The following is a 10,969-nucleotide window of genomic DNA, read 5'->3' on the forward strand; positions in this document are numbered from 1 at the left end:
CCAGCAGGCAGCGCCTGGGCCGCGGCGCAATCTGCCGCGGCACACAGCCGTTGGACAGAGATAAGCAGGTGCTTATTCGCCAGCCCTCCAGCTGGCGGGGAGGACGGCGCTACCTGAGCGCTCCAATCTCGGTGAAAAACTACTCGAGGTTGGGCTAATGCGATGGAGAGGCGCGATAGGCGCCCGGCTCCCCAACTTCCCCTCCGCCCGCCGCGGCCCTCTTTCTCCTCCCCACACACTCCATTTTTCTGTCTTTCCTCTTATCTCCCTCTTCACGGCCCTTTGGGGGGGTTTTTTGGGAGGACGGCGCTACCTGAGCGCTCCAATCTCGGTGAAAAACTACTCGAGGTTGGGCTAATGCGATGGAGAGGCGCGATAGGCGCCCGGCTCCCCAACTTCCCCTCCGCCCGCCGCGGCCCTCTTTCTCCTCCCCACACACTCCATTTTTCTGTCTTTCCTCTTATCTCCCTCTTCACGGCCCTTTGGGGGGGTTTTTTCTTTCTCTTCCCCCCCCGCCCAGCCTTTGTATTGCAGCAGATCTCCTCTCTCCTCTTCCTCTCCAGGGTTTTGCTTTGGAGATGCGCCACAGAGCACCTGGGGTACCCCAGGATGTGCTGGAGGGCACGGGCTGGCGGCTGGAGCGATGGCTGGGTGCCCAGACCCTGCTGCCGCGTGACCTTGGCCCGTATGGGAGTTCCCCAGCCAGCAGGCCACGATGCTGCCGGCGGTCGCAGACGGAGGTGCTGGGACCAGCTGGCTTGTCTCCCTGCCAGCGCTCAGTGTCACCCGCAGCTCTGGCTGCAAAACTGGTGCCTGGCATGGAGAAGAGGTGGGGGGGAGACCTACCAGTCCCCCCTGCCACCGGCTGCCGGGGCAGCTGGTCTGCCGGGGCATTAGCAGATGAGCCGCCTGGAGCCCTGTGGGCATCTCCTCGCTGTCAGAAGTGGGGATACGGCCCTGGCATGGGAGCCAGGCACCCTGCCCACGCTCTCGACTCCTTCGAGAGCCTCCCTGGGGCCACCCCGCCTGGCTCTGCATCAGCACCTTATAGATGCCCATGAGAATAACCCGGAGCCCGCAGGGGCTGGTGCTTCCTCCTCCGTGCACCCAGCGAGGCCAGCCCCGCGCTGGGGCAAGGCACGGGCTGGCTCCCACCCATGCCCTGCACTCTTCGAAGGCTTTGCACAAAGCGAGGCTCAGAGCGTGCCATGAGCGCAGGGCCGCAGGAACGGGAGACCCGCTCTCTGGCCAGCGGGAGACAACACCCTGGCTGTTCGACCCCTTGCAGCAAGACCCAGGCCGTTCGCTCCATCGTCCCAGCGTGGGTGCATCCCTGCCTCCCCGAACCACAGCGCTTCTTCCCAACGGACTGTGGCATTTTGTACCTTCTGTCCCCACGCGCTGCTGCGCGCTCCTGCTCTACCCCACCCCAGAAGTGGCTGCATTTGGGCCGAAAGTTGCTGTGCGAATGCACTGCCTGCTTGCAAATCCAAAAATGTAAAAGGTCTCTAGAGGGACAGATCATCTGCATTTCCTTCAGCTTCTCCTTTATTGTTTTGGTTATTGTTTCACTTGTGGATTATTGATAGGGTTTCGTTGAATCGGGTCGAATTCACCCCCTCGCCTTTCATTTCCACCCGCGCGCGTCTTTGGGGATGTCTGCTTCTCATCAAAGAAACGCCACTTGCACCCACCCCCAAATACCAGCTGGCTGGAAGACGCCAACCTGCATGGCCGTGTCTGCCCGGTACAAATCTCCCCGACCAACACATTGGGCGTGTGGGGGAAGGGGGTGGGTAAAGGAGAGGCCAGGCCTGGAGGTAAAGGCACCAGCAGAGCAGCTGGGATCAAGGCAGAGACCAGCCCGAGCCCGTCCGAGCTGGGACAGCGATCCCAGCCGGCTCTTCCCAGGGGGGTTTCTTGCTTCCTTTCACTCGTTTGGCTTTTAGTGCTGCAGGGGATGTGAAAACCAGCTCTCCTCCCTTAACCTGCTGGGGTTTCCTGTTAAGTAGCAAGCATGCAGCTCTGACTCACACAGAAACCCTGGGTGGGAAACCCTGGGGCTGAGGGGGTGCCCCCAGACCGGGCAAGACCAAGACCGGAGCTGCCCAGGCTGGCAAACGTGGCGGGGAAAGCAACCCATTCCCGATACGGCAATGCCCCCCATGCATGCCAATGAGCATCTGGGCTGGGGCAGGTGCAGGACTTGAGAAAGTCCAGCCGGGTGCAGGCGACGGAGCAGGCAGGAGGATGCCGGAGGTGCAGCCGCAGAGGATTTTCCTCACTGGCCCAAAAATAACTCTGCCTCTGCACGCTCCGAGCCACGCAGCTTTAGCCAGCCCTGCTCCCCCTTCGGGCGGCAGAGGACACGTCTGGCTCTCGGTGCCCCCACCCTGCACGTGCCCCCGGCCCCCAGCTAGCAACGGCGCTGCCACCACTAAAAATAGCAGTGGGAAGAGCTGTGCGTGCCACGGGGTTATGTGACAAGCATCCTTCTCTCCAGCACGAGACCGGGGCCTCGAGAGCTCAGCACCATCAGCGTGCAGAGACCCAGGGAGCTGGATTAGATGCAACCTCCCAAGTCCCTTCCAGCCCAGCTTGGCGAGGAGGGGGGCTGTAGGCCACCAGACTGGCGGGGCCAGGGCCCATCTGCCCAGCACCCAGCATGGTGGATCCCCAAGCTATCACCCAGCCTGGGCAGGAGGAGCTCCATGTAAATCAGCCCGTCTGGTTTCTTGCAAACGAACCCAATGAGCTCTCCGCTCTCTTGCAAATGGCGCCAGCCGGAAGATGGGGCAGCCCCCGCCAGAGGCTGACACATGCAGACAGACGCGTGCAAGGCCCAAAGCGGGGCCCAGGCAGCACGTCGGGCAAGAGGGACCATCCCCAGATGCACCAAGGGCTGGGCTGAGCGGGGCAAAGCCTGCAGCTGCCTCTGCAAAGGGATGGGGGGGACGACGACGAGGGGCAGCTCTGCTAGCCCCAGCCCCGAGGAGAAACGCAGGGAGCGGTCAATCCCAGGCCACGTCCCACGTGCACCGTGACACGAGCAACCCACCAGTGTCCCCGCACACCCCGACTCCCCCATGTCCCGGCATCCAGCTGGGCCGTGGGAACTCCCCGGCATGCAGCGCTAGGGGAGCCCCCTGCACTCGGAGACCTCGCTGACACCGCTGGCATGTGAACCGGCACCTTCCTGCCCCTCACAAAGCTAGTCCTGTGAGCAGAGGCCTCCATGGAGGCCCACCCTTTTGCAACCCCATAGAGCCTCTGCAACCTCCCCAGGGTGCCCAGCCACCCTCCTTCAAAGCAGAGGTGCCGCGGGGACAAAGGGCTCGGTGCTTCGGCCTCTCCGTCCCTGGCTCTCGCTTGCAGTCGATGTGAAGGCAAAGGGCAGCGGGGAGCAGGGGGGGCCACGATGCAGGGAAACACTGTCCATGCCAGCTGCCGGAGCGACACGCTGCACAGGTGCTAGCCGGGGACGCGCCATCTGCGGGGCCAGCTTGGGCGGCTGTATTTTTAGGACAGGTTTCCTCCCTGCCTCCCACCTGCAGCACTTCGGTTTGCTCTCGAGCAAGCCTCTCCCGCTTGCTAGAGGAAGGCGGGCCGGGAGCAGCTGCAAGGCCACGGAGCCCCTTGGCGGGATGCACGCGGAGCAGCCCTCGAGCCGTGGGAGGAAGGATTCCCCTCCCTCGCCCCCGGATGCACCAGGCCTCCGCTGCATGCACGGCCACGGCATCACGGCGCTGGGCTGGGGTGCCCAGGGCAGGGTGGGACGCTTGGCCGAGCTGCCAGCAGGAAGCTGGAGCGGGTCAGAGATCACCGAGCAGCTCTCCGGCACCGAGCCCACCTGGCACATGGTGCCAGCCCAGGAGGGAGAGCTAGCCTAGCCAGGCTCTGGGCACGGAGGGATGGTCCTGCTCCCGGACGCAGCCTCCCCTCTCCCCACCCTGAGAAAGCGGGAAGTGAGCCCGCGTGTGGGCCAGGCGAGAGCTACCGTGCTGGCCCCTCGTGGCGTGGGGAAGTGAAGCCAGCGAAGGGGGAAGTTGTTGGAAAGTCAGACCGGAATGGCTGAGAGGGAAGGCAGCGCTGGGCTTGGTCACAGATGGTTCCTGTTGGGGGAAGAGCAAGGGCGCAGCTGCCTGGTCCCACGACATTATCGCCACCATGCAGCTGCTCGCCTTTCCCTCTCCCCCTGGGACGCGGCTCCCCTTCCACCACATCCCTGCCCGTCACATGAGCACCCACAACGCCTTGCAAGGCGCGCGCCGGGGCAGCCAGCGGGACGGCACGGCGGCCCGGGGCAGGCAATAAGGACCAGTAGCGGCTACCAGCATCTTGAGCCAGCGCGGCGGTTCCCCAGCGGACAGTGCCTCTGGGGCTGGGGGTGTCGGGGAGGAACACGGGCCGCCCCCTTCCCCATCGCTCAGGGAGCCGGGGGAACGGCACCGACTTTGCCCGAGAGCTCGTGTCTGGAGAGACCCTGTCCCGTCTCCTGCGGGGTCTGGCAGAGGGGAGCATTTCTGGAGCCTGCCAGCAGCTCCTCGGTCTGCAATGGCCGGAGGATCCTCCAAGCTGGAGAGCCACCCGTCTTCATGTGCAGGCCACGCTGCCAGGAGAAGCGGCCGAGGTAAGAGCACGAGGTCGCGTCTCACCCTGCCCCGCAGGTGGCAATTACAGCTGCGCACTTCCCCCCCGCCAGCCCGCGGCTCCACTTGCATGCACGGGGCTGCACCGGTGACTCACACCTGATAAACAGGAGGGCAGCGCCGGGGACCAGGCCAGTGCCAGCCCGGCAGGTGCTATCCGACGGGGAAGCTGGGGTGGCAGGCGTGCCCCAGGAGCCCGGGGAAAAGCCTGGCAGCAGGTGGGAGATGCACTTGTTGTCCAAGGGCAGGGACCCTGCAGAGCTGCTGTGAGCAAACAAGAGGTGGGGGAAGCCGAGGAGCTCCTGGACGGGGCTGTGCAAGGAGCCAGGCACAGAGAGGTAGGACGCAGGGTAGGAGGGCGCATGGAGTCAGCAGCATCCGCTTGGCAATTAACCTTTGCGTAATGACTCATCAGGCTCCGCTGTGTTTTATTTACAGGCTTGAAAGCCTCTATTTACCCCGCGCTTTTCTTAATTGCTGCATCCCTGGTTCCCGCGTCCTTCGCGCTCAGCCAGGACTGTCTGCACAGCTCGGGGAGGGCAGGTCCCGAGTGCGGTTTCCCCACATGCTCTGCAGGCTTCCTCTGCATTTAGGCCAGCGTAGCTAAAATCAGGACCTGGCCCCCCCGGGGCAGGCTCAGGGCTCTTGTGTGCAAAAATGAGCTGTTTATGAACCAGCCTCTGGGTGAGAGGTGCTGAAGCAGACACACCTGGGCTCAGTATTGTGCCTTCTTGCTAGCTGAAGCTCTGCTGCAGGTATGTGGAGAGCCCCTGGGGCCCAGGAAAATGGGCAGAGGCAGGGGCTGGGAGAAAGAAGTGCCCAACCCAAGGGGCAAAGGACACGTAGCTACTCACAGAGATGCGTAGATGGGCTCTGGAAGGGAGTATGGTGCAATACAGAGCACCCGAGGGTGCTGGGTCCCCCACGCGCAAGCAGGAGGAGGGTGCCGAGCACCGAGGCACGCCACTGCTCCAGTGCACGTGGCAGCCGCAGGCGCAGCTGTCTCCATTGCAAGAGATGCTAAGGGGTGGGGGCCAGCTGGGCCCCCATGTCACCACCTGGCATCAGGGCAGTGGAGGCCAGCACCCCCAGCACGTGGAGCACTGAGCGCAGCGCCTTCCCCACTTGTGCTGCCCAGGCCTGCCCACACACGGGCACTCAGGCCCAGGGCAGCGGGGTAACAAGCCGCAGCACTTTGCACCTCCACAGCACCATGCCACGCTCGGAGCCAGGGACCAAAGCTTCCAGCACATTAAACCCAGCTGCCGGGCTGACCCAGAGAAGTCCTGCCACAGGGCAGCCCCCTGCCAGAGTCAGGGCTGTATCCCCCCTACCATGAGCACTGGCTTTACCTGACCCCAGGGCTGGGCCACACCAGTAGCAGCCCATTTGGGTGCTGCATTTTGCAGCAGAGAGCTACCAAATGTTTTTGCACACAGCCTCGCCGCTGCAGGTGGGCATTGCTAGAGGCATGGAGGACACCAGGAGGACCCACCTAGTCACAGCCCCGGGCTCCAGACAGTCCTGGCAAGAGTTACCCAGCTCTCAGCAAGCACCGTCCAGGCCTGTAACCAGGGGCATGTGTCAGGATCATTTATGGGCTTGGAAATCTTGTTTCCAAGCTTCCTTCCCATCCAGAACTCCAAAACCGTACACCCCCTCAGCCCGACCTACCTGCACAGCTGACCAACAGGCATCAGCAGCCTCATGTGTGGCAGGGCATCCTCCTGCGCAGGAAGGAGAGCAGAGGGAAGTTACCCCAGCTGGTTTCTGATGTGCCCTGGGCACGTGGGTGCCAGATAGCTTAGAGGAAGGGGTGTATTTAGGGACAAACCCACACCCACAGCTGGCACCCAGGGGCAGGGCTGGTACGTGGCCCCCAGAGCTGCCCGGGCACAGCCTGCCTTGGAGCAAGCAGCACCCAGGAGCAGAGCACACCTGCAAGGCCCCCTCTCCCCCCAGCTTGCTCTCGGGATCTCCCAGCAGCCGGGCTCCACCGGAGCAGCTCAGAGGCTGAATGAGCCTTTGGCATTTCCCAGCAGAGGAGAAGAGAGACCCGCAGCTCTACTCACCCCCGCGCTCCGGGTTGCACGCTCTGCACAGCCGGCACTCAGCCCACAGACTCCACCAGGAGCCTCAGCACAGGGAGGCAGCTCTTTAGAGAGTCCCGGGGGTGCTTCAGAGGCCCCCAGCCCCGCTCAGGGAGGAGTTAATCCCCGCCAGCTGGGAGCCCATTGCCCTGCTGGCCTGCTTCCTGCCCCCCTGGGGTGAGTGATGCCCTGTCAGGGCTCCTAGCTCCAGGGCTTGCTTTGTGCTTCGGGACCGTGGGCAGACCCAGGGCACTGGACTCGGCGTCTTTCCGGCCCGTGTTCCTGCTCCCGTTCTTCGATGGGGTTGACTGTGCGAACTGCCCGCCTGCCCCCCGACCCGACGCGTGCCCGTCTGTGGGTGTTTCTCAGCTGGGGTTTCCACGGGGGCTCCCCTGCGCAGAACTGAAGCTGGCGTGTGCTCCTGCCGGCCTTGCGGCAGCCGTGGGGTGCGAGGGGGGATGTGAAAGCAGAGAGAGAGCAGTTCCCATTTCACTGAAGAGGAAGGGAAGAGCCGTGGTCAGCGCTCTAGCCTGGGAAACCAGGGACTCGGGTTTGTCTCTTCCACACGCTTCCAGGATGACTGCAGTCTGGTGCCTGAGGCCGCCTGTGCCTCGGTTGTCCCACCTGTAAAATGGGGCAATTGCATTAAAGAGGACCGAGCACTCAGGGCCTCAAGATAGGAGCTTTGGACAGCGGTAGCAGGACCAGAGGCTGTGAACTTGGCTGAAAGCCAGGGAGGGGGGATGCAGCCCAGGCCCCTCTGCCGTTGCCCGCCTGCCCACCCCAACGCCCCGCGGCACCGTGCACACACGATAAGAGGGCCCGGGGGCTCCGTTACGAGCAGGCACGGCTGGGCGGCTGCTGGCTGGAAGGGCGAGGAAGATGCCGGTAAGGTGCCGCTGGCAGGAGCCGTGTTTGTGTTCTTGGCTGAGTATCTCTGCAAACTTCCTGATTCCCTCACGGCCGGTGCGGGAGCGATAATACCGCCTGGGCCCGTCGTTGCCTCCCCTCGGCGCTGGCTTCGGCGCTGCAAGCTGTTATCTCGGCTCAGCACCGGGCGGGGGGAAGGGAAATGGAATAAAGCAGAGGTGGCAAGCTTCCTCCTCGCCGCGCAGAGCCGGCTCCGCTCTCTCGCCAGCAACATCCCCTGCTTCCAGCCACGTACCTCTTCCTGGAGGGGAATGGCAATCCCTATCCGGTACCGCCGGGCGAGGATGGGGCAGAAAACAAAACCTCCTTGCTTATGCTTTGGGGAACGGCCCTGTAGCCCCCGGCCTTTCACGGACTCCGCTCCATTGCGGGGGTGAGGTTAAACCCTAGTGTGGACAAGACCGCGCCGTGCAAGCCTCCTCCTGCAGATGCTGATGGCCCCGGAGCCCTGCCTACATGAGAGCTCCCAGGGTCAGAGCTCTTCCCTCCTTACCGCAGCCGCTCTTGCTACCTGCCCCCTGCTCCACCCCTTACCCATCTGCATGGCATCAAGCCGCGTCCTCCTCCTTCACACCTCCCGGGTGCCATAGAGCATGCCAGAGAAACCGTCTATCGGGGCCCGTTGCGCAGCACCCCTCGTACCCAGGAGGAGTCACTGCAGGGACAATCCGGCTCAGCCTTGGCGGGCGTGGCATGGCCTCGGCGAGGACCGTACCGACACGGTCCCATCAGCAAGTAGGGGCCGAAGCGTGCTTTGTGCAAGCAGATTCGGGCGAGAGGGATGCTGCTGAGCACATGCAAGTGGCGGCTCCTAGCCGCCTGCCTGGGCCCCGTCTGGATGGAGTGGCGAGCCGGGAGAGCTGATAACGGGTAGGGGGGGCCGGCTAGAATGGCTTTGACCTTCCAGAATAATGCAGCCCCAGCAGACACCCCGCTGGGGAAGCTCCAGCCAGCACCAACCGGCAAAGCTGGGAGTGACTGAAAACAGGATTCGGTCCTGGAAACGACTGGTAGTGCCGGATGCTGCACGCCAGGCTCACGGCTCAGGCTTTGCCTTAAACTAAAACCGCTCGTTCCTGAAGCAATCCCTGTTTTCACACGAGAGACGGAGTGCACTGAAGGAGCCAGGGCTAGGGAAGTTGCCCCCCGTCCAGCCCTGCCTGGGCGCTGGGGGAGATGAGTTGGTGGGTCTCAGACCCCGGTTTGCTCCCTGCAGCTGCAGCCTGGTGCACCGCCGGCTGCAGGAGCCGGTGGCTCTGATGCCTGCGCGGTGGGGAGAGGACCAGCTGGAGCACTCCGTTATCTCTACGCCCAGGCCTCTCTCTCGCAGCGTAATCTCTGCTGTGCCCGCGCTGGCGCTCTTCCAGCAGGCGTTGGAGGGCTGCCCGGCGCTTAACTGACCCACCTTGAGTCTTGCCGGTCACCTTGGGAGCGTGCCATAAACTTCAGTGAGAGCATTAAGGGCAGGGGGGAAGCAGAGCAGTGGGGATGGGGGATGCCCCAGCCCCTATAGTGGATGGAGGAGAAGGCTGTGAAGCCAGGGATCCCCTAGTCACAGCATCCGGGGAAGCAATGCCGCCGCGCAGGTAGCTGCATGGACGCGTTTTCCCAGCAGGCGTGGTGGAAAGGGGTCTGCAGGGCAGTGGGCAGGGTGGACCCAGACACGTGGCTGGCCAGCTTACGCTTGCACAGTTCATCCGTGTCGGAGCCTGGGCCGGGACAGATCCCAGCAGAGCCCCACGCGAGTGCAACTGCTGCATGCACCGGGGCGGGGAGAGTCTGATGGGCGGTGGGTAGCCGTGTGGTCTTCTCAGGAGCCCCGGAGCAGCTGGCGCCAGGGCACGGGCTCAGGGCTGGGATGACCGTACTGAAATGGCTTGTTTAGTTTCCTGCCAGGTTTTGCTTGAGAAGCCCAGCCGAGGCAATTGCTCCCACGTCGTCCAGCTTGTCCTTGCAGGCGGCTCCTTTTCCAGAAGCCCCATAAATAACCGGGGGCTGCCACCGGGGCAGGGGCCGGCTAGGCGGGGGCGGGAGAGCTCCCTGCCCGTTCGGCGGGCATGCAGGCCGGCTGATAAAGCTGTCTCTAAGGCTGCGTGTGACAGAGCTGCAGCCGGCCATGCTGGATTGACTCCTGTTAACTCGCATTGATTTTCTGCAAGGACCAGAGGTGTTGGAAGTGCAAGGCAAGCTAATTAAATTCCCATCATTAAAGAGCCTTATGCAGCCAGTTCCACCCTGTCAAATCCCAGCGCTGGCGAGCAGCCGGTGATGGGGGCTTGCAATTTGGCCAAGCAGAAGGAAAAAAAAAAGGGGGGGGGGGGGAGGGTTAACCCTTCTGCTGCCTAGTTGCACAAGCACCCTGCAGGGAAGCTGTGCAGGGTCCTCACGCCCTGAGTGAATCTGCAAGCAAGTCCCAGTGACCTGAACCCATCCTTGGAGCGGGGTCCTAATCATCATGGCCTGACCAGACTGTGCTACTGGTGCAGTATCAGGCAGGATGTGACTGGTTGGAGCTGTACCAGCACATTTCACCCCAGGATAACCGGAGGCACGCTGGGCAGGGCAATGCAGGCTTGTGCTGTTTGAGGGCCATTTCTGGAGCCAGAAAGGGGCCTGGTGGTGAGGGAGAGTCCTGGGAAAGGTGAAACACGTCTCGTTTGCAAACCCCGTGGATTGTGTTCAAGCTTTCCAACCAGCCCCACACTGGCAAGGGGCTGGCCAGGGACAGCTCAGCGCCAGAGGGAGTATTTCAGTGAGCTCAATGAGAAGTCAAGGGGCTTAGAATGGAAACTCTCCGGCAGCCCCAGGATGAACAGCAGTTCACTGTTTGATCGCAAGCTGCCGGGTATTGGAGGTTCTCCTCTATAGCCCCAGCTCCCGGAGTCCCGTGATCACGTGCAAATCTCAGCATTAAACAAATGAGTTCCTAGCCCGCCCGAGACCAGACGGCAGGTGGGAAGCGGGGCCTCTCTGCAGTCTCAGAAGCCAGGGGAGACCCCAGATGTCAAGTCTAGGGATTTTCTGAGGCCTGCCCCACCGCTCTGGACCCCTCGGAGTGGGTGCAACGGCTCGGATAACTGCACGCATCCTGTCTACGCCGCAGAGCGGGCACAAATCTGTCTGTTCAGGAAGGCATCTTATTTTTAACTGCTCGCTTGCAGCTCTGGCAGAGCTGCAGCCCCCTTGGAGAGCTCACGCCAGCGAGGATGGAGCCCACGCCTAGCCCTGCACCCATGCACGAGAACGGCCTCGCTGGCGGGGTGATGCTGTGAGGCGAAAGGGAAGATGTAAGCCCTGGCG

At 63.0% G+C, this 10,969-nt stretch overlaps 1 protein-coding gene and 1 long non-coding RNA gene across 2 annotated transcripts in view; one reads left to right on the top strand and one right to left on the bottom strand.

Annotated features, from left to right (window-relative positions):
- Window positions 1-8,186, bottom strand: part of LOC112550969 — a 21,107-nt gene extending 12,921 nt beyond the window's left edge. Inside the window, exons 1-2 of the long non-coding RNA XR_003095059.1 lie at window positions 6,722-8,186; window positions 6,324-6,376 (exon numbers count right to left, since the gene is read on the bottom strand). This is a non-coding gene — a long non-coding RNA (uncharacterized LOC112550969). The remainder of the gene's footprint in view (window positions 1-6,323; window positions 6,377-6,721) is intronic.
- Window positions 4,229-10,969, top strand: part of CBFA2T3 (CBFA2/RUNX1 translocation partner 3) — a 58,032-nt gene continuing 51,291 nt past the window's right edge. The window contains exon 1 of the mRNA XM_025209128.1: window positions 4,229-4,630. Within this exon, the coding sequence (XP_025064913.1) occupies window positions 4,555-4,630 (76 nt within the window). The 5' untranslated portion in view covers window positions 4,229-4,554. The remainder of the gene's footprint in view (window positions 4,631-10,969) is intronic.

Source organism: Alligator sinensis, unplaced genomic scaffold, assembly GCF_000455745.1.
Source record: "Alligator sinensis unplaced genomic scaffold, ASM45574v1 scaffold255_1, whole genome shotgun sequence".
Classification (NCBI taxonomy): Eukaryota; Metazoa; Chordata; order Crocodylia; family Alligatoridae; genus Alligator; species Alligator sinensis.